This window comes from Microtus pennsylvanicus, chromosome 1, assembly GCF_037038515.1.
Source record: "Microtus pennsylvanicus isolate mMicPen1 chromosome 1, mMicPen1.hap1, whole genome shotgun sequence".
Taxonomy (NCBI): Eukaryota; Metazoa; Chordata; class Mammalia; order Rodentia; family Cricetidae; genus Microtus; species Microtus pennsylvanicus.
In genome coordinates this window covers 118,602,554-118,630,463 of record NC_134579.1, presented here as the reverse complement: position 1 = coordinate 118,630,463, position 27,910 = coordinate 118,602,554, and the positions used below count along the sequence as shown (strand labels likewise).

Genomic DNA, 27,910 nt, shown 5'->3' with positions numbered 1-27,910 from the left:
TCGGCATGCAGGTGTGGTTATCATTGCTGTTACTTGCCCTCCTCAGCACCGTTCTCAGCACAGGGCCATGAACCAGGATCCCTGGCCTAACTCGCTGCATGGAGACTCTGGCATTCGAGCCAGCTGCTTGTGTTTAATCTTGACCTGCACTGGTGTTTTCTTTGCCTTGTTTGCATCTTTCAATTAACTGGCCGTTTCTCCCTCAGCTCCTGTAGCCCTAAAAGCAAAAGACGAGAAGAGAAGAAGCACAGAAAACAGTGAGTAGAGACAGATGCCCCTGGAGCACACTGTGCAGTCTGAGGAAGAGGAGGCCAGGCCTCTCTTCAGCTGGAGTGTTAGCTACCAAATGGCCAGGGACCGGAGAAGGGGGCAGTGGCTGAGAGGGAGGAAGGAAGAAAGAGAGGAAGGGGAGGGCTTTATGTTCACTTGATAGTGAGGGGTGGGGTATGCACGGATACACAGATTGTATATGTGACATGTGGGTGTGTGCATGTGTGCTTGTGTTGTACACTGTATATGTTTGTGCCTGAAGTGCTCGTTATATGTGTAACATGTATGTATATATCACCATACATATATTTGTAGGTAGCTTGTGCAAGTGTAGTGTGCACATCACTTAGGAATGTCTACATATTCTTATGCCATGCAAACACCATGCACGTGGTATGCACAGTGCATGTAACATGGGCACAATGCATGTGTGCATGGGATCTAGCTGTGTTCACATGAATGCCCTTGTGTATGAGCGTGGTGGCACACAGCACTCACACAGGTGCACCATGGACACGTGTGTACGAGCGCCTTCTGTTCCGAGGGTGTGCACACTCTACACGTACACTGTATGTCTGCATTCTGTATGGGGGCATGGCAGTCTTTACCCGTGCACATATCTGTGTAGAATGTGCATGGACTGTGGGGTGTGATCACATGTGTGCGTGGGTGAACAAGCGTCTACATGTACACTCTGGCTACTGGTTTGCATGCGCTGGTTTACAGTACAGCGCTCCCGGTGAGTCCCGAGTCTCGGGCCCAGCTGTTTCACAGTTTATATCTGGTACTAGAAATTCAAATCAGTCCGTACTGCCTGCGGAGTTCAGTTCCCCATCAAATTAAAAGTAAATTTGGTTACAACCCACCTACTTTATACTCTGTAAACGTTAGTGCGATGTGTTTTCCAATCAACTAATATTTTATCTCCCGCCAAGAAGCATCTAAGGAGAGGATCAAAGACAATAGAAAAAAGGGGGAGCAGCTTCTGAAGAGGGGAAAGAGGAGGCAGGGCACAGAGGGAGGGCGCTCAGCATGTCTGCATCAAAGGGTCCTTACTCAAGGTCAGCACAGAGGAGGACATTTTAGTCAGTGCCATAAAGACATGGACCACGCTCCAGAAGGAAGGAGAGACTCCAGTAAGATCAGGGAGGAACTTCCCTATTGGCCACTTTGTTTAAATGAAGCCATTAAAAGAAAAATTATGAATGACATGACTCCATGATCCCTGAAGTTGGTCCTGTTGCCATCCCAGTATGAGGGTGAAGAAACAGAGGCTCTGGACTAGTGATGTGAGTGCATTGGAAGCAGGGAGCTTAGCTCCGGCATCTTTGCTCTCAGCACACACCTTGGGCCTGTCTGCCTCAAGAGCGCTGAGGTAGTCACCCTCTCCAGTGTGAAAAGACAGACAAACCCCAGCAGTTGCTAGCAGCTCATCATTAGAAAGCTAGACAAACCACATGAGGCAGGACAGAGAGCGAGAATCCCAGGGCCTTCCAGGAAGCAATGGGTTGTTCTAACCAAGCTGACCACGAGTTGGCTTCCTTTTGTTCAATGCATCTGCACGAGGCCCTGGCCCATGGCAGTGAGCATAGGGGATGGCATAGGTGAGAAGTGGAGACTAAAGCTTGGGACACAGTGAGGACACCAGCAGGGGACAGAGGATAGGGTTTGATAGTGAGGCTGGCTTTCTGCAGGAGGGCATCTTAGGCTGCCGGTGTCGGTTTCCTCACCATGCCTTGGGACTAGAGAGAGGACTCACTTTTAGTTGTGGCAAAGAACGCAGAACCCCTGGAGGACAATGCCTAGAAGGCTGCAGTGCCTGGGCCTGAAGAATGGGTTAGATACAAGTGACACCGTGGTCATTGCCATCTGAGCCAGAACGCAAGCCGAGTTACACATTTGCTGTGGCTTGAGTCGGGCTGGTCAGTGCAGGAGACATCGGACAGCTAGGCCAGATGAAGAACCAGGCAGGGCCAGCCCCTGAAGGAGCTTGGGGTTCAAGACTAGAGTCTGAACAGAGCACAAAGGCAGTGAGCAGGTGTCAGTCAGGGAATGGAGATGGCCTGACAGTTGTACCAGAAGAATCTGATTCCTTCGCTGAGATACCCGGATTCGTGGGCCACCATATTCCTCACTCCCTTCGTTTTGTGTTTTGGTTGTATTTAGAGAGGGTCGTGCTATGTCACCCAGGCCAAGGCAGCCTAGTTCAAGGTAGCCTCAAACTCATAGTGATCCTCCTGCCTCAGTTTCCCAAGCATTGGGATTCAAGCATGAGCTACCACACTTGATTGTCTCTGATCATCCTCAGTGAGATGTTGGGATCCATTCTCAGGAATGGCTGGAGTGAGCCAGGGTGATGTTGCCAGGGTGATGTTCTTAGGCTTTGGGCTCCACGCTAAGGATCTGGACTTCATGTCCCAGGTCCAAGGTCACAAACTGGCACCTGAAAGACCCATTAGACTCTGAAAATAGTGTCGTGCACACGGAATGTTACCTTTTTCATTTAAAGGAGTGTCTCTTTAAGGCAAGGATATTAGCATACATTTAAGAGTCTATATTTGTTTCTCCATGTGCTTGACCCATCTGAGGTCCAGTGGGGGAGGGGAGGCTGGAGGTACAGCAGACCCTCTCACTTCCACCCAGGCTGTAGATCAATATTTTGCAAGATCCCGACTGGCCTTAGAAACGGAACAGAATGCAGATTCCTGACCTTGAGAGAGACCGGGGAGGCTTGGGGACGGTTTCCTGCCTGCTGTGTGGCTTTTGCCAGGACTGCTTCTAGCATGAGGCTAAGTCTCAAGTCAATTGTCAGCCACATTCCCCACAAAGGTCCCTTCTGCTTCCATGAGCTGAGCCTAGTTAGGAGGAGAGTCCCGAAAATGCCAGGAGGAAGCTGGGCTGTGAGGCAGGGGGATGAGTTCCTTTGGGAGTGACCTAGACTACTCTTGGATATGAATTTCAGGATTTATATATCACAAAATCAAAATCAATGCCGCACTCTTTTCTTCTTTCTCCCACTTTCCCTCTCTCTCTCTCCCCCTCTACCCCCCCACCCCAATCTCTCCCTACATGAAGATCTCGAAGCCGGAAGTCTCACCACCATAGACACCACCATTGCCCCTCAAGGTCTCAGAGCTCGGAACTGCGCTCTTCCAGCTGCGAGAGCAGGTAACACCTTTGCCTCTGTTCCTTGCCCACCCAGCCCTGAAGATGCTTGACCCAGGTTCTGTTCCACACTAGGTGACTCTCTCGCTCTCCAGGTCAGAGCTGCCCCTGCTTGCTGCCACCAGCTGCAGGCAGGGACACAATAGTAGTCCCCATGGAACACAAGCTTGCTAAGTGTCTTTGGTGATGCTGGTTTACATGACCCTCTCTACAGTTCCCTTGAGGTCAATCCTGTTGTCCCATTGTGCAGATGAGGAAACTGAGATACTGGGGCTTTAAGGAAGATGACGCTTAGCAACCAAGTGACACAACCAGTGTTAAAGCAAGGGAGTTTGGCTCTAGACTTTGCATTCTCAGAACAGAGAAGCTGAGCCACCTGTGAAGACACCTAACACAGAACACCAAGTTCTGAGGTCCTTCCGAGTCGGTTTCCTCCTGACTCTGATGTCTCTTTGCTGCCGCGTCTCCTGTCCTGGTCTGAGAACAATGGGAGTTGAGTGCTCTTGTGGAGATAAGGAAGGCTTTGTGAGTGAGAACATTTGGAGTTGTTCATACGGGCAAGAAGGCCAACGCTGGCTCCTCGTGTCAGGGGCTTCTCTTTGTTTCAAGTACTCATTCACGAAAGTGGGGCATGGGAACGTGGCAGGACTTTACCTTCTTTCAGTGGAAATGAGATGGCTGGGGAAGAAAGAGAAGGAAGTAGAAGGGAAAGAGGATAAAGAAGAGGAGGAAATAAAATGGAAGAAGAGGAAGAAGAGAATAGGAAGGGAGGAGGAGAAATGTTTATCTTTGTGCCAGGCTCTGGGCTGATTTCAAGCCCTTCCTCTCTGTGACTATGAGACTGAGCATTGATATGATTTTCTATGTTGTCTGCACTTGGTGGTCACCTCAGAACTGTTTTGTAAAAATAATTCCAAGTGTCTGAGTTACACCCTCTAGTCACCCCAGCGAGGCAGAGAAACTACAAAACCTCCCAGGAAATATAAACACAGAGCAGGTGTGAGGAACCCTGCAACTGAGGCCCTGATGTGTCCCCTCCCGAGCCACTGTGTTCCTGCTGGACTCCAGCCACAAATCGGACCCCCCCAGATAAAGCCACACTGCACTCTGATTGACCAAGACACAAACAAGACCCATCACTGTGCAGGGCAGAGCCCAAATGGAATAAGAACTTGTCCTCAGCACACAAGCATCCAGGCGCATCCACTCCAGCTAGCCTGCGTGGAGCCTGCTTCTTCCATGACCACAGGCTTAGCCTCAATCTGGCTGTTCTCACTGTAGGCCATCTCAATGCCTCACCCTGCTTTCTGACAATATCCAGCCCAGAGCAATGCCTCTGTCACTATGTGATACAACTCCCAAACTTGCTACCAATGCTGTCTGACAAGTCTATGTCTTCAGGATTCAGGGAGGAGTGTGAGGGATTTCCAGGTGATTGCAAATTCATATGGTGTTGATTATTGTGTTTCCAATTGTAACTCGGTACATGTGGATATTCGAAGGGTCAGATGTGCCTCTTGTTTCTACAGCAGGACCAGACAAATCTTGCTTACACAAGGTGTTTCTGTCATTTTTATCACAAATGGTAAAGTGACCTACACAAAGACACATGGGTATTCATGGAACATAGGCATGCTCAAACATACAGAATCACAAGCACATGAGGGACATTAAGCCAGATCAAATAAGAGACCTCTTTCGTCTTCATGGCCACACCCATAAATATTTGTTAAATAAGCAAATGGAAGAATGACTAAATAGATAGGAGGGGCAAAGATGGATGGGAGGATGGTTGGTAAATGGATGGGTAGATGGATAAATAGATAAATGACGGATGATGGATAGATGGATGGTGGGTATACAGACAAGTCGTTGGATGGGTGGGTGGAGGGATGGATGATGGATGAGCGAGGGTGAATGGTGGATAAGAGGGTAGAGGAGTGGACAAATGATTTATTGAGTAGAGAGAGGAATGGAGGATGGATGGATGATGGATATGCATGAACTGATGGACAGATGATGGGTCAATGGCCTGGTGGATGAGTATTGGGTCAGTAGCTGTGTGGATGGGCATATGGGTGAATGGTTGGGTGAGTGAATGAGTAATGGGGGTAGATGGATGTATATACACACAATCCAGCATTCTTACGTACACAGATATACCCAGGTACAAAATCATGCAAACACACACAATCATACTCTGTTGTTCTCAGATGACATGCTGCTTCCCAGCCGTCTTTCCACCATGCTCTCTTACAAAGGCATTTAGATATCTCTTTCTTGCTCTCCAGGTACCGAGGTCGTTCTCCTGAGGAAGGGCGGAAATCCCGCCGAACACACTCCCGCCGCTGCTCCAAGAACCACTACAAGGTCAGCCCAGAGGCCCGATCCAGCCACCTGCCCAGCCAGCCCCTCCAGAGGCTCGGCTTCCTGTCAGCCAGGGGTGTAGTAAGTATTCCGCACATCCCCTTTGTCAGCCTTGCCATGACTCTTGGGGGAGGTGGAGGTCCAAGTTCAGGGCAGTGTACGCTACCTTTAATTCAATTTTGGGTAAAATTTCCCCACTGGCTCCAGATCTCATTATTGATTAACCAAATGGTCATTCACCAGCTTTTGACAGCTCTCTGCTTGGGAACCTGGGAAACAGAGGAATAAAAACTGAAACACCTAGGCTCTTATTTCAGGGGGTAGGGGCTGTTGAAACACTGGTAACTGGCCTCTGGATAACATGTGTGAGAAGTTTCTTGGGGGAGGGCAGAAGAAAGGGGTCTTTGACATGGGAAAGGCACTTTGGCTTTCATAGTAAGTCTGCATCTCTTATGTCAGCTGGTTGACAACACTGATTGACAGCAGGGATCTGATTCCTCCCATTGATTTGAGCTTGACCTGTGTCTTCTTGTGTGTTTGCACACAAAGTCTCAGGTGTTAAGGGCTGAGTTACTGTCTCTCATCCCTCCCACAAATGGGGCAGAAATATCAAAATTCAGAGAGGTTAGGATCTGGGACCAAGTCATAGAGTGAGATAATGGTGAATCCAATTTAGTGAGCCAGAAATGAATAAAAGCAGAAAAACCCTCTCTTGGGTCAACAAGAAGTAATTGGTGTGTGACCTTGAACACTTTGGTGTAGAATGGAACTGAATTTCAGACCTAGCCTCACGTCTTCCTAGATGACTGTACCACCTCAGTGTTTTTACTGGGCAAACTCGAGGTACTGACTCCATTGGAGGTGATTGGGACTATTCAATAAGAGGAAGTATGTGAAGGCCTTTGATGGACTCTGAGGGGACAGAGAGATAAACAGGATGAAAGTCAGTTTTGAAATGTCACAGATTGCAGCCAGCAACTCTGAAGGGAGTCTCTCTTCCAGATACAGGAAAACTTGAACATGCAAGGAGGTATTCCTCTTCAGAAGGGTGAAGTGGAAACAAGGAAGAGTTCAGGGGTCCTGTGGGAAGATCAGTGGGGGCATCACTGTGGCCTGATTGGCATGATCTGTGTTTCCAGTATGTTCTGGAAAGCTGTTCTCCACACCAAAGTATCTTGTGTCACCAGGGTCTAGTTTTATTCAATATCATGCATGTCTGACCGTGTTCTTCCTAAGTACCTCCTTCTCAATATGTCTGTGAGAACATGCAGGTGTCAAGCCCCTGTCTGCATTCTCTCATTCCCTAAATTCCCTAAATTTCCTGTACTAAAAGACTACAGAGGCCAGGGTTTGAGTCTTGACTCACCCACCCACTTCTTATTATTTCATTTGTAGAAAAAGTATAAGTGAATTTGAATGATGAGCAGTAAAGGCAAAAGAAACATTCCTGAGTTAGTTATGATTGCCCCATCTCCCATGAGCTAGTGCCTATCCTAACCTACCTAGAAACCTCCAACTGACCTTAGCCAAAATGCACCAATAACAATGCCTGACTTATACTCTCTCAACTGTCTGGAATGGTTTCCAAAAAAGTTCACATGTGTAAAGATGCTGCTGAGGACTATACCTGTCTTCCCTCACTTACCAGTAATGTCACCAGACTGACTCTTGACAGTTTCTTTCCCAGAACACAGGCTCCTGGTGAAATGAGATATAATGCTTCATCTCCCCCAGGGGCCTCCTTCTCAGGAGCCTCCATATTCTCCAGGAGCCCAACACCTGTTAGAAGAAACAAAACCCAGGCCTTATCCTTATATTCAAGGAAGAGGCCTTAAGAGCTCACCTCTCTCCCACTACCTTGGTTATTAAGAACTAAAGTAGAGAGATGCATAAGAGAGTAATGATGACTTTGGCAAAGTGGGGTCATAAAAAAACAGGGAAAGCCGGGCGGTGGTGGCACACGCCTTTAATCCCAGCACCCGGGGAGGCAGAGGCAGGCGGATCTCTGTGAGTTTGAGGCCAGCCTGGTCTACAAAGCTAGTTCCAGGACAGGAACCAAAAAGCTACAGAGAAACCCTGTCTCAAAAATCAAAAAAAAAAACCCCAGGGAATTATGATTGTGCAACCAAATTCTTTATAAGCTCAAAGTTCTTCAGCAGTAAAAAGAATGATAGATATATAAACAGAGAATAATACATATATACATGCATAAATATAATACACATATGCTTGCATACATACAGTCTCTTCTTCAAAAGATAATCATAGAGCCCAATACTTGGTCCAGGGACAAAACTCTGATAATATTCTAGATTCCTTCTTTGGAACTTTGGGATCATCACATCACCTCTCTGAGTCTCTATTTTCTCAAATTTTGAAAAGCAAAGCAACTTGTAAGACCTAGTTCATAAGACTGTCATGGGGTCACCATGACTAGCTGTGAATAAACATTTCAGAATGCAATTGGTGAGTGGAAAACTCTATATGATGCCTCTTACTGGTGCTGGCAACAGAAGTACTACAGCAGAGGAGGTAGAGGCCACAGCAGAGGTCACAGTGATAACTAGAGCATAGTTCCCAGATTGGGTAAGCCGATGGATAAACAGGGACAAGAGTCAGGGTCCTGCTTTCTGGAGAATTTTCTTTTCATCATAAATAGTGGCTACATCCAATATGGCTACTCTCACCTGGTTGAGATTTTTATGTCTCCTGGGAGTATCAACACACTCCAAAATCTGATTCCATGTTTCCTCCATTCTTGACCCTTTTCCTTCTCTATTACAAAGGTAGAAATAAGAGGAGATTCCAGGTGTACCATAGGTTTCTGAAGAGTTCCAGATCCCCATTTTTTCTCCGTTAGATAGATCAGCAGAGGTATTCACACGGAATCACACATCAGTCATTCATTCCCTCAAGCCTATCCGCATTACTGAGCATCTATTAGAGGGTTAGGCTTGAATTTGGCTCTGGAGATCTGATAAACAGAGAAAAAAGCCTGTGCCTCCTAAGGGGGAAGACAGATGAGGTGACAACAGGAAAAGGTCAAGTATGACAATGGATGCCAAGATGAGGCAGACAGAAGTTTGGCTGATAGAAAAGGGCATTAGGATTAGGGTAGGGAGAGAATGAGATGAAGACCCAGAAAACTAAATTTGATCAGGATTTAGGCAATAAAAAGGAAAACTGAAGATTGGAGTTGGGTTTGAGATGGAATTCTAGGACAAGACACAGGTGTTAGAGGCAAACTGGAGACCTAAGCATCAGGGACTTCCTGTGCCTCGGGTACCAATGTTCCATCCACACAGCTCATTTGAAAACGGTCAAGTGCATGTGCATGACATCACAAGAGGTGCTTTGCATATATGACTATGCAAATGAAGGCCTTGCCTCTGAACAGGATCCTCATTGGTTAAAGGTGACCAGAGGCTCTCTTGCTTTGGTCACTGAGAGTCTGGAGGAAGCAGCAGTCAGTGTGATTAGTGCAGGATCATGGGTGTGGGCATCAGTCCTTCTTAGACTTGTTGAAACAGTCAAATGGTTACACACAAATTGGTAAAAAGGTTATTTTACCACTTCATTCCATCCCCAATCTGCCAATTATACCTTCCCTCCCCTGGCACCTTCAGGACCACTGCAACATAATAGCTAGTCGCTTTTAGTGCCAAGTGCTAAGGGTATACTTGACACTCAAGCAGTTGGTGGCTGTCTAGAATACTCTTCACAGTAATGGTGGGAGCAAGCACAATGTGTCCTGAAGACATCAGACACTTCTGTCTTGATGTCTGAGCAGGCTTTATGATAAGAGGATATTTGGGCTGGGCACTGAAGGTTGGTAGGAGTCTATCAATTTGAAATGACTCATGTATAGAAGGAAATGTGATATCACTCCGTGGGAGGCACCACCACGTATGTCGCATAGTTATTTTACCCTAGTAAAATAGAGGTTTGTATCCGTATCATCCATATTTTGATGATGGAGAAAGTGAGGCTCTGGGAGGCTTGAGGACCTAGGAAGGTAACACAATTTGGAAGGAAGAGAGCTGGAAGGGACCACAGATTGCTCTGATGTCAGCAGAGGTTGGACAGGGGAACAGGGATGCTGTTGGCCCCAAGTGCTTGGTGGCAGCTTTCTTTTTCTGTTCTGTGAGCATTCTGCATTGGTCCTCTCATATCTAACTACAGAGGGGGTCTGGAAAAAGGAATGAATCAGAACCAAGGAGCAGGGTAGGCCACCTCCTCCCGTCTCCTCATGCTGTAACCAGGGCCAAGGGCAGTCAGTCATAGATCACTTGTGCCAAGCGCTGTGCAGATGCCAGCAGACAAGATGGTTCCACAGAATTTGTAAACCGAAAAAGGCAAAAGAGTATCTGTGATCGAAATGTGGGCTTGGTAGAAGATCTCACCTCGCTCTGGCATTTGAATGGCATTGGTCACTAATGTTCTCTAAGCACCTACAATGTGCCAGGTCACTGCCTCAAGTTCTTATTTTATCACTTCAAGAGACTCAACACATCCACTCGGGAATGAGAACACTGTGGCCTAGAAAGGTCTGACAGAGGTAGCTACTTATAGAAGCTCAGATTTGAAGCCAGAGAGTTCGATCAGGAGACCCAAGTGTTTAGTTACATGTAAATATCATCTTCTGTACCTTGGGGTAATTACCTTAACCTATTTACGTGGTCAGTATGATGGTGGCGGGAGACTAGGCCTCTATCCACTTATTTAAATATACACTCAGAGCCAAAGAGGCAGCTCAGTCAGCTACCTACCCCAAACCTAAGTTTGGATCCCTAGCACCCACATAAAAACCAAGCATGATGGTGTGTACCTGTGACCCCAGAACGGGGGGCAGGTAGAAAGACAAGAGGATCCCCGAGGCTTGTTTGCCAGACAGTCTATCTGAATGGGTGGCCTCCAGGTTCATTGGGAGACCCTTTGTCAGTAAATAAATAAAAATAAGGCAGGGGTTGATGATTGAGGAAGATACCTGAAATATGATACCAACTTCCGGTCTCCACCATCACACCCACACATGAGCACAAACAGATATACACATATACACACAACAATCGTAACAGTAGCAGTAGTGATGTTAACTGATAAGAATAACTTTGCACTTCTGCCATGAGCCGGGCATCTTCTGCTGAAAACTCATTTCAAGGCTTGGGGTCTAGCATCACACATACAGTAGGCGCCAACATGATTTGTTTCCACAGAAGCTTTTTAAAGACGTATCCCAAAGAAACCCAGCAATGACCTCTGAGCTCAGAATCCTCCAGTGAACCGGACAGCCATGGGGAAAGACAGGATGGACACGTGCCTTTTGTTTCTAGACAGGAAAGGTGAGGCTGAGGACTAGCCATGGCAGGCCCTGACCTTCACCCAGGCTTGCCTTGCTCTCTCCCCTGGGAGCCTTAGCACCCAAGCTCTTCACTGGGAGAGGGGACGCAATCCAGAACAGAGAGTGTTGGCACTTGGGGACACGGGGATGAGAAATGGCATAGCAGAGTCAACATTAACCTTTTCTGAGTAAGGAAAGAAGAAACCATCAATTTTTAAATTTTATTATTTTATTTTAGTTTTATCAGCTAAAAGACATTTCTCCACCAGGAGAGGTAGGAAGGACATCACCTTGTGTGTGTGTGTGTGGTGGGGGGGAATGGCATCTTCAAGCTGGATGAAGTTCACCTGGATACAAAACTCATCTACTGAGCTTACTTTCTTCCTTTCGGCCTGGGCTTGGGGGGATGTCTGACAACATTTATGAGGAGACTATTGCATGCTGGTAGGCAGGGGAACCTCCAGAGAGGCTCCAAGAAAGGAGGAGCTAGAGGCTGTCATTCCTTTCAGAGTCCCCAATGTCAGCTGCAGCGCACAGCCAGGAGGTGCCCCAGTCTCTTTATCCCCAGAAAATCCATCTCTCCACAGTCACCCTCCTCCTCTCCACCTCCCCCGCTTCCCAGATGAGCCTCAACAGGTCAAGGGATTCATTCTCTTGCTGTCTTTCTAATTAGTGTCAAAGAAAGAGAGATGCTAGGAAGGAGAATGGCCCTGCTGTCTTAGAGGAGCCAAGGGGTTGTTTTCTCAAGGAGCGAGCAGGGCCCTCCAGCTGCACGCTCTGCCGTGTAGCGTGTGAGATGTCCCAGCTCCCCACACGGCAGAGAAGCAAGAAGAAATTTATAGCTGCCGCTCTCCACGGGGCCATTTGAAGCCCCGTAAATGGACTTGTTCAGTTTAATTGAAATTCTCGTCCTGATTGTATTTTTGTAACCTATTAGGCCAAGCTGCCTCTTGATCTCAGAATTCAGCCGAAATTAAATTTTGAAGTGTAAGTGAGAGGTTGCCTTTCCCCTTCTCCGTTTTTGATTAAATAATGATTTGAAACAAAAACAATAAATAACGGCGGCGGCTCCCCTGGAGGGCTGAGAGGCTCCCAGAGAATGCGGGGGAACTGGAGCTCCTGGTGAGGGGATTTAATTAATTATTAGAAAAGCCCAAGTGTTAACAGTGAGTGTATTAGGGAACAAGAAGACGAGGTGAGCTTGTGACTTTAAAACTGAAAGAAAGAAAAGAGTTTGGAGGTTTATGTTGTGGGGAAAACACTTGCTAGCCTCCCCTGCAGTGGCCACCAATGCAGGAAAAGCCATTTGTCCTGATAATGACAGCAGATATGGGCTTGGAGATGACTCGGCTGGTAAGGTGCCTCCTGCACAGGGTAGCCAGTAGCCACAGACAGAGCTGGGGGCTCTGGTTATGAGCCTCTCCTGGCATGGCATGGCCAGGCCCCACTCCTGAGGACCTCCAACCACAAGGTTCCCACAGAACACTCTAATGGGCCTGCTCTTTAGGGCAGGGTATCCAGTCCCCCCCACACACACAGAGTAAAAAGCTCAAGCTCAGGACTTGAAATTCCACCAATCCCTGGGCTCGCCCCAAGCTCTGGACTCAAAATCTTACCAATCCCCACCCTGGAAAGCTCTGCTCGGCTCTGCCCCCAAGAAATCCTATATAAACCCTGTCCTCTTGCTCAGTTTTCTGCTACTTCTTGCCCAAGCAGAGGCAGCCATCCTCCTGGGTTCTTCCCTCCTGATAAAGCTTTTGTGTCTGGGCTACCAGTGTGACTTTGTGATAGTCCTTGGCTCTCAACTGCCAAGACGCCTTTCTGCCTCAGAGTTGTAACGTTTATAATGACACCTACCAGTAACCCCAGCACTGGGAAGGCAGAGACAGTGGATCCCTGAGGCTTGCTGGTCAGTCAGTGTAACTGAACAGCTGGGCTCAGGTTCAGGGAGAGACCCCACCTCACAAATTAAGGTAGAAAAGTGATTGAGGAAGACCCCCAATGTTGACCACTGAGTTCTACAGGCATGCACATATACGCAAATAGTATCAATAAACACATAGCTGGGGTTACCTTGCATGATCCAGGAGTGAAGCATTTGTCATCACTGTGGTTTAAGGGCTCTGGTCTCCTGGTTCCTTCCGTGGATAACAGTCCAATGTGGACTTTAAGGGTTGACATGGGGAAGAAGTGTGGTGTATTTCACAGCTCTAAAACGGAGACATGAAACAGACCAGGGGTACTGTGTTCATGCTGCTTCTGAGGTGTCAGGGCAGCACTGGACTTTCAGGACAGAAGGTCTCGACTATCTCAAGGGCCCCGTAGTTAGCAGTGTGAAAACTAGGAACCGAGTCTATGAGCCCAGCAATGAGCATTTCCCGGGAATACAGGCCCAGATCTAATTGTCCGATAAAAATCAGAAGTGGCGTCTGTTTAATCCCAGCACTCGGGAGGCAGAGGCAGGTGGATCTCTGTGAGTTCGAGGCCAGCCTGGTCTACAAGAGCTAGTTCCAGGACAGGAACCAAAAGCTACGGAGAAACCCTGTCTTGAAAAATCAAAAAAAAAAAAATCAGAAGTGGGGCTGTTGTGTGAACCCTCCCTGCTCAGCAAACATTGGAAGTTCATTCACATTTCTGTTCAAACTCACTAAATGGGCTAAAGAAAGTCTAGCTGTGCACAGTGCAAGTGGGCGAACACTTCTCCACGATCAACCTGATGGATCGAAGCAAACACTTCTCCATGATCAGCCTGATGGATCGAAGCAGTTTCCAGCATCCCTTATTGGCACACAGCTGGCAGCCACGTTCCAGATGGTGCCCTCTGGTCACCAAGATGTACTTCGCCTGCCTGTGTAGCAGTCTGAACACAAAAAGGAATCAGCATCCTTTAGGGACAGGATTCCTCATGTGCAGTGAATGGCTGGTGCCTAAGTACCCAGCCTCTCGGGTACTCTCCACACTCCCAGAGTCCTCCTTGGGTTAAGCTCTACTGCCCTTTTAGACATTTTACAAGCTCCTTCTCACTTGGCTCTTATCCTCTCTTCTCTACAAGGAATTCCTTCATCTCTCAAAATTAGCCATCAACTCTCAAATTCTTGTCTTAATTTCTGGGGCTTCAGGTTAGATATGAATGGCTTCCTTGGTAACTGGCCAACTCTTAGGCTCAGCTTTCTTGCCATTCACCCAACATTAGCTTTGGAGAGGACAGAACAAAAAGGATTAAGGTTGAGATGGATGAAGAGATAATAACAAACCAGAGAAGAGAACTCTAGTAAGAGGATTCTGGGGATCCCAGAATTGTGGGACCATTATTATTGGATGGTGAGGGGTCTGATAGCTTCTGTTTGTGAAGGACTTGGGGGCCACTGGGCAGCCAGGTATACGGGATCGGAGAGCCACTGCACACATAAACATCCCTACCAGATGGAGAGCTCTTTAAAGGCGGCTTTAGAGGGGGCTATTAGCACAAGTGTGTGTCACCAGGAGCAAATCGGAGCCATCCAATCATCACGATGCTGAGTGGAGAGACTGCTTGTGTCTTGTGTGCCATGGGGAATATCTGTTATGAAGATGTTCCAAGATAAGAGGACACAGGCAAGAAGACAGATGCCCCCATTGTCACCTGTCACAACATTCAGTCTCCTGATTCCATGGTCCCTCTCCCCCGGGACCCATTCTGCATTGGGCTATTTCATTGTGACTTTACTCTTCTTCCTCTGGAGGGAACTGAGCCCTCTGAAGAAGATGGCGTCTGGGGCTAGGGAGCTATTAAAGGACATATACCTCCAACGACAAGTTTATTAAAATATCCTCCCACCGGAAAGTCTAAACAGAGTCCACCAAAACCTGTAAACAGAGCGGTGTTCATATGAACAAAGGATTGAAACGGCTCCAGATGACTCCTTTATCCCTGCCACAATAGCCTTTAAATGGGGCAGATCAAGTAGGGCATTGCTAAATGGGGGCATCAGGTGATGCTGGCCATGTCGTGAGAAGCCAGCGAGAAGTGAAACCCCACGGAGCTTCCACTGCCCAGACCCTCAATACTGATGTAAGCCGGGCTGCTCCAGAAACTGGTATGACATCCTGAAGGGATGACTTTTTAAAAAAATCTCTTAGCCTGAGGTGCTTAGCCAGAATTAAAGCTAACAGCCCTTTGTGTACCAATACCCAGGCTCTTGGTACCTCATTCAACTTGACCTTCCAAAGTATCAGAACAAAGAAAAGAAAGCGAGGTGGGCCATTGCAGCTTGTCTCCTTCAGAAGACTCTATGGGTCTCAAAATCCTTGTCTGAGATCTAGAACACGTGCTGGTGGGACTGTGCAGGCAGGGCCTCCGAGTTCTTCGCTTGCTGCCCGGGTCAGGGAGAACTCAAAAGAAGAGAAAAACTAAGGGGGAACCTCTCTTCTCACCATGGTCCAGATTTAATCCTTGCCCTTAAGTTGCCATCAAGACTCCAGGACTTTTATGGAGCTGCTTTTATTATGATTTAAATGAGTCCCCTCTCAAAAAAGGGCTCCATCTGAGCAGACTCCACTCTTGCCTGGTCACACAGGAACCTCTACAGAAGATTGAGTCTCTGCAGCTCCCAAGGGACCATGGAGGAGTTTGGCTTATTAAGCAAGTTTTTATAAGCAGCGACCCTGAGGCAGGCACTAGAGGGTCCTGGTGTACAACAATGCACCAGATAGGGTCCCTGCTCTCAACACATGGGTGAAGAAACAGACAGTCAAATAAGTCACCACCCTACTGAGTAACAAGACATTTAATATGGAGGGAGCGGTTGGTCGAAAGATGGATTTAATTAATAATAGGGTGTTGTCTGGGTGATCAGAGAAGGTGATAGGTGAGGGAGACAGGAAGAGTGTTTTTTCCGCCAGAAGAAACGGGATATGTAAATGATCTGGCGATGGGATTGTGGTATGTGTTAGCCAAACCAAGAACACATGCTGGTCAGCATGGACAGTGGAAGGCAGCCTGGGAAGGCATGGAAGGGTGGTCTGTGAGGTTCTCAGGGTTTTATGGAGCAGGTAAGGCAGGTTTGTAAAGAACACTGTAACTCAAGTCAGTGAGCTTAGATTCAACCAAAGGAATGAGACTTTTAAAGAAGTGGGAGCATCCAGGAGGTTTGTGTACCCTGGCACTCTTGCCCAGTGTGGGCACCCCAGCAGGACTTTATATCCTGGTGATGAAAAGCATCATCCTATGCAGAGCTATCAGGTCAAACACACAAGTCATCTGTGCATAACTTATAGCCAGGTGGAGACACTGCAAACATCCCTGCAACATCAGGTTGTGGGGTGCTGTGTGCAGAAGGCAAGGTCCCCCTCTCTATATATGTCCCATCCTAGAGAGACTTCATGCTCAAAATCTTTGCTCACAGGGAACCATGACACATCAGTAAAACAGATGATTTTAAACTTACAATCAATACCAGGAGAAAGTACTTGAAGAAGAAAAACTTAGTCTAGATGCCCCAGGGAGCAAGTTACAAGATACTGCACTGAACTGCCAGGCACCTGCCCTTGAACTCTCTGTTGGCCTGTGCCCTCTAAGACTGGCTTGCTTTCAAATGTACTCCACCATTCACTCCAGGTCGAAAATCCCTTGATCCTTTGCCTGTCCAAACCCCAGCCTAAAACCTCAGATCATCACCATCATGGTGGTTTCTCACTCCTAATAGAGGTGAGAAAGGAAACGGTCATGAGACCATTGGACGTCAGAGGTGAGAAAGAAATGTCATCCAATTTAGTAGGAGCTGAATGGGAGCAAAGTCTGTATATTACATGAAAAGGATCTTCTGGAAAATTCCACCTGGCCACCTTATTTTGAAGTGCCACCTTCAAGGCAAAGTAGCCATATAATCATGATGAATTGGCAGAATTTGCTAAGGCTAGACCATTACGTTGCCCATGTGCAAAACTTCCTGGGAGAAACCAGAAAAAAGTCCTGTTTCCAACCCCCAGGATTTGGCACTCCAAACTGTCGGGGTTCTCTCTGTGACTCAGTTCCCCCTCAAGGCAGAAGTGGTTTCTTAAGAAAGCTCAGGTGTCCCCTCTCCAGCAAGTCTTCAAAGCAGGGCATAAAGCTGGGGGGAATAGATTTTTTTTATGGGAAAGCTTTTTCTAGTATGTGTAAACTACAGGACTAGCCAAAGTACCTAAATGCTCATAAATAAACTCAAAAAGTCACCAAGTATATCCCCTCTTGAGCGACTGAGGCCAGCATGTCTGCATAGTGATAGGAAAGTTATCTTTGAATTCAAAAGCTCAGGTCCTTCCCTGCTCTAGCATACAACATGGAAGTAAGGAAGAAGCTGCCCCAGAGTCTCAGGCTTTTTACCTCTGTCACCCATGTGTTACCAGTGACTGTGTGATGGGCCCCACATACAGGCACTTGGACACCTCAACATGATCACGCAGGTTCTGTTCAGATGGCCCACTTGAAACATAGGTTGCTTGTGGAAAAACAGATCTGCAGGGAAGGCTTATACTCCAGAGGGAGGCTCAGGAACCATTTAAATAGCGAATTTGGGAACCCAAGTACCCCAGAGTGAATACTCTGGAAGTGTGATTTCCAGGGAGTGACTTCTTGATCACCCAGATTTTTCCTCCCCATAGAGATGTATGGTTAGGAAACACCCAGGGGGAGGATCCCTCTTGCCCACAGTTAAATGTGGTACAACGGCTATAAGCCAGAGGCAAATTCACTGTGACTTTTCAGCCACAGCCTGACCTAAACATTGAAGAAAAACAGCTTTTCAGCCTAGAATTCCCTTCCCAAGGGCTAACTCCCCACAACCCCCTAAACCTCTCAGTCTTCATAGGCCAGTCCCCAAAGAGGACTCTGAGGCATCTTCATTCCCTGATGTCCAAGGTCCTTCCAGTCAAAATCACATGCTCCCTCCCCGGTGTCCCCTGGAGTACAGGGCTCTGTCTCTACCGTACCATCCATGGCTCCAGGTACAAACGCAGTGAAGGTCTCCACCATCCAACCTGGGCAGGAAGGGATTGGCGAAGTGGATGAAGTTAGGTCTCCCTGAGAGAGAGATCTGCTCTGAGCACCCCAAAGCCAAAGGTTAAGGTTGTGTAGGAAGGTGTGTGTTTTTTCTTGTCATTTACGCCTCTGATGATGGACTCACGTTGCCCGCTCTTCCCTTTCTCTTACACCTTTCCTACTAAAGGAGGAGTCCTTGCTTGGTAAGTGACGTAATCCGCAAAGACATGAGAGAATTTATTAGAAGCCACTCAGGATGCTTAGCTACCTCCTTCGAGGGAGAAGGACGCGCACAAATGCCTGTAGAGACTCTTTTGTTATTTTGTTTTGTTTTTGATTTGTTTTCAGCCAGACTATTTGACTTTACATTTATTTTTGTCCCCTCCCTCTCTTGACTTCTTTACTTGGAAATTGCTCAAACGTCAGTTTGCAACCTTGACTTTTTTTTTTTTAAGAAAGGGAAAAAAGAAAAGAAAAAGAAAGAAACCAATTCTCATCTTTGTTTCTTTGGCCCATGTGACATTTGTTTAGGGTTTTATTCAGGCAACTTTTTCTTTAAAAAAATAAAAAAAGTTAGTTGAGGATTTGGGTTGAAATTTAAAATTTGCCTTTATCTCCTTTTGTGTTTTTAATTTCCAAGATATAATTTTTGAGGCCTGAAGCTCCTTTTCTTTTTATTCCCCTCCCCCATCCCTTTATTTTTATTATTGTTTGAAGCTAAGGGTGTCTACAGCCCTTCCCTTTCTATTGATTTGTCTCTTTTGTTTGAGTTCATTAGAGATTATGTTTTGTATAATTTCCTTTTACTTTTGTTTAATCTGAATCGCATGCCTTTTTCCCTGCATGATTCCTAAATCTTCCAGTTATTCTAGCAGGGGGTAAACAAAATACCTAGAGGTCTCCTATTTCTGTGGAATTCTATCAGGAATTTGTGCTTTTGTTTTTTGGCGTCTCTTCTCTCCCCTCTCTCTTTGCTTTCGTTACAGTGACTCATGATGGTTAACATTCTTGGTTACTTACGCACAGCCCGGAGCTCAGCAGTGTCCGACGGGTCTTTTTGCTTTCAGATCTCTGGGTCGGGGTCTGCTGCTGACCTCTTTAGCAAATCAACCAGCCCGCTCACCGCCTCCCGAGGACGCTCGCAGGAGTACGACTCAGGCAATGACACCTCCTCGCCGCCCTCCACGCAAACCAGTTCCGCCCGGTCGCGGGGCCAGGAGAAGGGGAGCCCCGGTGGATGTCTGAGCAAGAGTAGGGACCTCAATTGCGGCAACAGTTCCGATTCAGGGAACTCCTTCACCACCTCCTCCCCGCAGAACAAGGGGGCTGTTCTGGAGAACGTCTCTCCCACCTGCAGGAGCAGTGAGTCAAGGTTAGCATCTTTGGGGGTGGGAGGGTCCCCGCTTCAGCGTCACTTTCTTACTGTCTCATCACAGGGCCCTACCCTTCCTAGGCGTCTTCATTCGCAAAAGAAAGGACATTCCATTCAAATTTGCTTGATTAAAAATACACACACACACACACACACACACACACACACACACACACTCGCTTCAGGTACAGCAGGACCCAGGGGTTCAAAGTGTGCTCCTGCGTCTTTATCTTTTGACTTGGACCTCAGCTCTGTTCCCGTGCTCTGTTGGCTTCATTCTCAAGCAGGCCCTCCCAGAGGTTTGCAAAGATGCTCAGCACCTGTGTCTCCAATCAGTCAACGGACTAACACCTCGGCCCTGTCCCCAGCAGAAAAATGCCTCTGCCCCGCCCCCACAGAAATCTTAGCAAAATTATCAAAACAAGTACTTATTGGCTGTGCTTGGCCCCAGCTTGGGTCATTTGTCCCCTCAGAACAGTCTCTCTGGCCCAGCAGGTGCTGAGTTACAGGTTAGAGCCAGATGTCTCAGCAGGAAAAGCCAGAGTGTTGATATCAGGAGGGAAGGATAGATGGCAGGGAGCTAAAAATAGATGCCAACTTACCAAGAGTCTCAGGGAACGCCTAACATGAATTTCATTTAAGTCCCTCTTGGTTACACGCCATAGTGCTAACCAAACTAAACTGAAAACATATTCACACCAAAAAAAACCTGCTTATATAAGATTATAGGAGTTCATAATTTCTAGAATTTGGAGGCAACCAAGTCTTTTAGGTGAATAAACTGTGGTATATCCAGACTCTAGATTATTATTTGTCTAATAATAATAATAATAATGTCCTATCACTTTATGCAAAGGACACACAGAGTTTCAGCTACGTGAAATTATAACACATGATATTCATGATGGATAAACGCCAGTACTCATCCAAAGCCATTGGACATGTAACACCAAGAGCAAGCCTGACCGATCTATGGGCTTGGGTGATGGCATGAGGTGCTGTCTCCTCAGTCCTAACACATGGACCACTTTGGTGAAGGATGTTGGTTGTGGGAGATGAGGTCCTGGAGGCCAGGAGACCCAAGATTGGTGCTCAGTTATGCCCGGAAATTAAAAGGGCTTTAAAATAAAATGTATCCATGGAAACACATAGCTATCACCGTAGAGTTGAGGGATGGGTCTTTTCGTTTGGCGCTGTGCTCGTTACCCGTATTTTTTCCTTCTGAACATACATCTACACATCTGTTTACAGGCCAATGACAATGCCACCATTTCATCACCAACTGCTCTGTCACTCAAGTGATCACAGCAAACAGCAGCTGGGGAGACAGTTCGGTGCTTAACATGTTTGCCAAGCAAGCAGTGTAAATGTCAGGGGGGCGTGATGGCCTGCCTGTAATTCTGCCCTCTGGAGGCAAAGTCAAGGGATCCCCCAGCAAGCTCCTTAATGAGAAGAGGCTTATCAGGAAGCTCTGGATTTAACTGAGAGACCCTGCCGCAAAGAAGAGCAGGGAGAGTCGGGAGGAAGACTTTGGGCATCAGCTTGCACCTCCCCACATACACCCACATCCAGACACACATGCACACAGAATACATGCACAAACATAAAAAAGAATCTGGAAAAAAAATAAATCACATCCTAACGCTAACCACTAGACACACTTTCATAAGAGTAGCGTTTTAAATTTCCTGGCCACCAGCCATTCCGTTACCTCTCCCTCACCTTCTTGCCAGACACACCCTGTGGCAGCTCTCAGCTTGATGCTAGGAGTGAGGAAATGGCTAGGCCCCCTTTCCTGAGTTTATAATTCACTGGGCACAAGGTTGGGGGAAGTTGGCTAGCACACTCCATCCAGAAAAACACGGGGGCTTTCCCCCTGCTGGGGATTCAAGCACACCTCTGTTCTATGTGGCTAAAATTGCCCATGATAGCCACACACAGCTTCTTCAAGGACAGAGCGCCCCTTATCTCTAGCACAAGACCTACTCAGGCTGGACAAACATGTAGCCCAGTCTCTGGGTGGCCTGCTCTGGGACATCCCTGCCCTCAACTCATGCCCATTCTTGCTGGGAGCCAGTGCAAATGTCAGCCTCTCCAAGAGCAGACAGTGAAGTTCCCGCATGGGAGAAGAAGGCCGCCACATATCTACTGACACACTAAAGTGCTGTGATTAGGGAGGATCAAGAGAAAAGGCAGCAATAGTAATAATGATGATAAGTATTAGTATTAATTAATTAAAAAGCTATTAGTCTCTACTGAGCCAGATAGTACACCGCAAAAAATGCTTCCCACGACTAGCTTTCCTCCGCTCTTATTAGTGTCTTTTTGCAATAGGCACTGTTCTAACCTTTCTGTAAGCTGATGGGAAACAGAGTCAGACTCAGACAAATGCAGCTAATAAGCAGCAACAGCAGCACTGCAGTCCAGACCTCTCTCTAAAACAAGACCCCCGCTCCAAGAGATATATAGCTGCTACTTGCTTCATTTGATATACATAGACAGCCAAATTAAATAATTTAGAGCCAGTCTTTCACTTTAGAATGTAAATGACGGTAAAATCATGGGTATTTATGTCCTGCCAGCTATGGACAAAGGGCTCAATAAATATGGGCTAAGAGAGGAGATATGAGCTGGAAGTTAAGGGCGCCACAGACACAGAGGGTAAGGAGTTGGAGAGGTGACAGGAATTGTGTGTGGGGGTATGTGTGTGCATGTGTGTGTGCGTGCGCATGTGTGTGTCTAAACAAATCCAAGTGACCTTGAGCGAGTCGCTAATCCTTCTGAGCCCCCTCCATACTTCGGTCGTAACAGTAGAGCCAGACACATCATATTATTGAGAAGAGCAAATGAGATGATGCTGTGGAGAGCCCAAGACACAGATGGGATGACTTAAAATGCCACGTGACAAGCTTTGTGTGGAGGACATAGAGTTCAGGGGTCAGACGTCCTTTCCCCAATGAGCTCAGTATCCAGGGAGGAAGACACATGGTCATAAGACCAAATGAGTCATGTAGGGATGGGGGGGAGGGAGCTAGGCAGAGGGGCCGTGTAACACACAGGAAACCCTCAACCCAGAATGGGGGGGGGTTGAGAGACTGCTCTAAAGGTTTTTCAAAGAAGATGGAGTCAAGCTGAGCCAGAACCATGTGTAGAGCAATGGCTAGAGGACAAGATGAGAGAAGGCAAGTTCAGATGCCAACATGTTCTAAGGTCAGAAGACAAAGGACAGAATAGGACATTTTGTTTTGGAGGAGACAGCCTGTTAGGGTTAGGGTCAAGAGCCAGGACCATAGAGGTGAGCAAAAACCACATCATTACGAATCTTTCAAATGTATCAATGTGACTTGAAGTTGACTCTTGGCCTAATGAATGAGCATGTGTCACGAGAACCTCTGAAGGAGTTCAGAATGTCCCTAGACAAGAGAGGATGTACAACCAAGACCCCCCTACCCTTTGTCTGATTATGAATAAGCCTCCACCCAACTACTTTGGAGTATCTCAGTCTCTCCATCTGCAAAGTGGGCTACATCAAGATTGCCCAAACTTAAGCTAACCACAAGTCACCTTCTTGATTCTTTTAAGCTATGTTCTCGTTGGTTTGCTTATTGCGATCACATCACTATTTCTGTGTGGAAATGTATATCCCTTGCTGAAACATAGAAAACACCTGTGAGAATATGATTAAGACAGTGTATCCAACACTGGTCAGTTATAGTTCCCTGCTCAAGGCTCTGACCCTAGGGCTTATTCCTTTATCTTGGGAAGATTACAAAGTGTTATAGATGTGTTAATAGCCCACTAGCACCCAGCCAGGGCTTTCTCATTCATTCAATCAGACAGACTGGACAAGGACAAGCAAAGGAGAAGGAGGACTCTCTCACCACGTGATGTTATTTAGCCTTGTGCTCACAAGGGCCTCCTGAAATGCTTTGTAGTGGACCCTGTATGTGTCCCCTCCCTAGGGGATGCTGAATTGGATTAAATATCCTTCTACTTGTGAGGTCTTTTCTATCTCAGCCTTTCTAAATTCTGTCACCTGGCAGTGCTTCCCAGAAAGTGGGGAGGTGAAAATAGAAACTGAGGATATTGTCTCTGAGTCAAAGGCAGTAGAGGGAGCCTCAGGTCCAGGTACCCCCAGAGCAAGGGCAGCTGGGTACTGACAGATGTTCTCCATCCTGCAGAGGATTTCAGTCTCCATGTCTACAGTGTGCTGAGGTGAAGAAGTCTAGTTTGGTCCCATCCACAGCCCGGAGCTCCCCCATCAAAGAGTGCTCCCGTAGCTCCTCCTACACCAGCACTCGATCTTCCAGCCCCTCTTCCCGGTCCCCAAACCACAGAGCCTCCCCCAGGTACACCCGGAGCCGGTCCACCTCTTCTGAAAAAAGGTGAGTACATCTTTGATGTTTCATCTGCTGTATGTCCCTCTTTGGCAGGGAGTTTTGGTAACTAGAGATGCCCATTTCCTTTATGGGGAAGAGGAGTAAGACTTGACTTTGAATAACCTGCTCCAGCAGTACTCCTGACAGCCTTGGGAGGACAGTCAACATCTCACACAAGCTCCTGTTTGCTTGTGTGAAAGATAATAAGAAGGCATGACTCAGTGGCCCAATGGCTCGTTCCTGGGGTGAAGGCACTTAGAACACGAGGAACATTCATTGTTATTGTTTTTGTTGGCATGGGGTTGAGATGAGTATCAATTAACTTCTACATAAAAAAGTAACCAACGTCATCCTTCACATAAAATGTATTTACTTAGTTCCTATAACTTTGTGTATTAGCAATATATGCTGGGTTCAGCAGGTTGGTTCTCCTCAGCCCCTTCATGTGTTTTTGACCAGATAGTGAGTTGGCTGGGGGCTGGGGATGGAAATTCATCCAGTGATTAGTCGTCTCTGTTCTGTGTTGTCTCTCTGCTTATACACATGGTAATGACAAGAGAGAGAGAGAGAGAGAGAGAGAGAGAGAGAGAGAGAGAGAGAGAACACTAATTTTCAAGGTTTCTTACTTCTCAGCTTGAATTCCATTCCATCTCCTCCACTGTTCTATGAGCCCTAGTAAGTCACAAGACCCAGTCTAAAGATTATGCCTTAGTGGGAGGAGTTACAGAGTTTGCATTTCAGGGGTTATGCAAGATATAGAAGGAAGAATTGCAGCTGTTTATATTCTGCCCCCCAACTTCGATAGCCATTGGTATTGTTTGGTTACCTTGGACAGAATAGCTCCGTCTTCTAACATACAGACCTGAGATCTCAGGAACTGGGATAGCCCATCTAATCCAACCCTCATGGCCTTCTTGAGCCCAGCTTCCCTCTTCAAACAAAAATTTCCAACAGCAAGTCGATTGTTCCTCTCACACAACCAAAGAATCAAAATTCAGTTGCTTCCTTGGCTGGTAATCTCAAAACCACCGTTTGCCTTTTTTTTTTCCTATATGATTTCTGAATGCAAATGCAAAGAGCAAACTGGCAAGACACATTTCTGGGGGAGGGGGACACAACTGCACTCAATAGGAATGAGGTATTCCTTCTCCTATGAGGTTCTCTAAGAGCAGGGTCATCTGTAGTGAGAGATGGGGAGTAAGCATGGACAACAGGGCTAGTAATTCAGATGCATCACAAAGAATTGTCCTTGCTCTCTTGACAACAGGAGACATGGTCTATGATCACCGATGGCTGCCTGTAGTCAAGCCCTTGGATAAGTACCAAACTCTACAATGGCATTGCCCATCTTCTTGGTAACTAAGCACCTATCGTACACTATGATGGAATATTTTCAATGTGAGGTGCTGTAGCAAAATCAGTGTGAGCTCTGCTCCCCTGTTTCCTGGAGAGCTCAGTTCCTGCCACATAGCTTAGGACAGATGCTCAGCCCCTGTTTTGTTTTGTTTTGTTTCCTTTCTTACTGAATGGAGAATGCTTGCACCCTCACTCAGCGGAAGCACGCCACTGTTTTATAACATGTATGAGTTACTAACATCACTACTTTCATACGTGTAGACCATTTTTTAAGTAAATAGGAATTGCTTCCACACATGGACTACAATTCTGTGATGGTAGATCTGATCACAAGAAGGCTACTCGGTAGTAGGCAAGTAGCATATAGAGCAGGGACACCTTGCACAAAGAAGTCATCCACTTCCCAGGCAGGGTGGCATAGGACAGCAATGCTGACCATGCTACTCAGAATAGTTTGAAATATAAAAATTGTGAATTACTTGTTTATAGAATTTTTCACTTGCTGATTTTTTTTTCAATCTATTCATGAAGTCATAGAAAAGCAAAACCATGGGTAAGAGGGACTATAATCTGTAGAAGTAAAAAGCACTTTGTAGCCAGACACTCCTGGGTTCAAATGTCCACTAGCTGTGTGACCCTGATCAAGTTACATCACCTTTCTGTATCTTTGTTTTTCCATCCATAATATGAGATTAATAACAGTTCCTAACCCTAGGATGCATTTTTCAGTTCAACGTGTGTCTCTTAATAAAATGTATAAATGTATAATAATATACATGTATAAATGTATAATAAAATGTATAATAGTCATGGTTACTGTTTCCGCTGTACTGCCTAATTTGCACTTGGAATATATACCAATATTCAAAGTGATTTACTCTAATTTGGATTCACAGCCAACTTTGTAGGATTGGTACTACTACCCCATTTTGCATACGAGAAAACAGAACGTGCCCAAGACCACACAGATAAAAAGTGGCCAGAACGATAAGCATTCAGAAATAACAGGAAGTCCATATTATTATTAATTACTCATAAAGGAGAGGATTTCATTCTCTGGTTACAACGGGCCCTTAACCAGTCTCGCTCAAAGAAAAAGAGCGCCACCTAGGGGTCAGGTACATAGAGTCATAACTGTCTACACAACCCTAACACAGATCTTCAGGCGCTCTTCCCTCTTCCCCAGGTCCTACTCTCGCTCTCCCAGCTATTCTTCCAAGTCTGGCAAGAGGAGCCCGCCTAGCAGAAGCTCTAGGTCTCGTCGCAGTCCCAGCTATTCCCGCTACAGCCCCAGCAGGTACCGTCCTTCCCCCAACCACCAGGATGGGCCCTGCCTTCTGGGCCACATCCCTTGCAGAACTGTACCAATCTTCGAAGCCCTGCCCAATCCTTAGCCCCGGAGAGGTTGGGACAGGAATTCATGCAATCCTTTCTGTCCACTCAAGAGTGGCAACAAGGACCCCCATACACCCTTTCACGCCCAGGTGCTCCATCTTCTTGCACTCTTGTTCTTCCTCTTGTCCCTGCATTCACAACCCCAATTCTTGCCCACTCACTCTAGGGCCTTCTGCTATTTTCCTTCTCACCCACCAACGCAGAGGTTACCATTCTTGCTAATGCCCAGCTTGCCCCACGATGTTTTCCTAATGACATTCTATCCAAAGTGGGTCAGATTCCCTGTCTTCTTTGGGAGCCTTGGCAAAGGGCAGTCTCAGTGGGGTGGCGGAGACTGTTAAGAGTATCACACAGCACGCACCTGCAGAAAAACTAGCCCAGCCCTTGTTACCAAGAAACCTCCCACCCCTGCTGCTGCAGGGATTCCAAGTACGGTGAGAAGGAATTGCAGCCCCGAGAGCGTGCACGCAGGAGGCGACGGTCCTACTCACCCATGAGGAAGCGCCGGAGAGACTCCCCAAGCCACCTGGAGGCGCGAAGGATAACCAGGTGAGACCCCAAAGCAATCCGCGTGCTTCCGAACTTCTCCACGTCGCCACATCTTCCTATGCGGACCTCGGGGCTGAAACTGGGACTAAAGGATTATGAGGGCTCTGGGATGCCCCTTCCAACCCTTAAAATTATGTGGTTTTTTTGTTTTTGTTTGTTTTAACAAAAACTACCCTAGTATGGAATCTTATCAACTTCTCAATTTGCTAGGTTGCTGTCAGGAAGGAACTCAGGGAAAGACCATGGACCAATCTGAGGAGTAGCGTGCAGCCTTGGGGGTGTCCTGGAGGCTAGGAAACCAGCTAGTGCTGGTAAAAGCTAAGAAAAGAGGGCTCTAAAAAAGGGGGGCCCAGACCATCATAGGGCAGGGTGGTCTGATGGTGAAGTCCCTCTTCAACGGAAGTAGTCCTGCAACCTAGCCTACTTTGATGCCAGGTTACAATTAAACTGTTTGTGGTTATCTAAACCAACTTCAGATAGAACAAACGATCTTACTGGGATTTCCAAGGGCTTCAGTGAAGCCATTGGTGAATGAAGAGCACCATCAGATTTGAATGAAGACTTGTTTCCCCAAGGAACCTGGAGTCTTTTCCTCTCCTCTGGACTGTTTTCTCACCCACAAGACAGGGCATAACTCCCAGGAGTGTCGTGTGGAGGAGATGAAAGGGGATGAAAAGATGTGACCTCACCTTGTAAATTTAAACATGGGACACACTGTG

The 27,910-nt window shown here is 46.9% G+C and overlaps 1 protein-coding gene and 1 long non-coding RNA gene across 2 annotated transcripts in view; one reads left to right on the top strand and one right to left on the bottom strand.

The window, feature by feature from the left end:
* Srrm4 (serine/arginine repetitive matrix 4) overlaps nucleotides 1–27,910 on the top strand; it is a 152,799-nt gene that overhangs the window by 118,762 nt on the left and 6,127 nt on the right. The window contains exons 6-12 of the mRNA XM_075981849.1: nucleotides 207–257; nucleotides 3,346–3,438; nucleotides 5,727–5,883; nucleotides 19,208–19,512; nucleotides 23,694–23,897; nucleotides 26,434–26,544; nucleotides 27,063–27,191. Coding sequence (XP_075837964.1) covers nucleotides 207–257; nucleotides 3,346–3,438; nucleotides 5,727–5,883; nucleotides 19,208–19,512; nucleotides 23,694–23,897; nucleotides 26,434–26,544; nucleotides 27,063–27,191 — 1,050 coding nt within the window. The remainder of the gene's footprint in view (nucleotides 1–206; nucleotides 258–3,345; nucleotides 3,439–5,726; nucleotides 5,884–19,207; nucleotides 19,513–23,693; nucleotides 23,898–26,433; nucleotides 26,545–27,062; nucleotides 27,192–27,910) is intronic.
* On the bottom strand, nucleotides 121–27,211 carry LOC142855297 (uncharacterized). Its single transcript, XR_012911501.1, has 3 exons — nucleotides 27,134–27,211; nucleotides 7,448–7,581; nucleotides 121–217 (listed from the first exon to the last, which is right to left on the bottom strand). It is a non-coding gene; the product is annotated as an uncharacterized LOC142855297 (long non-coding RNA).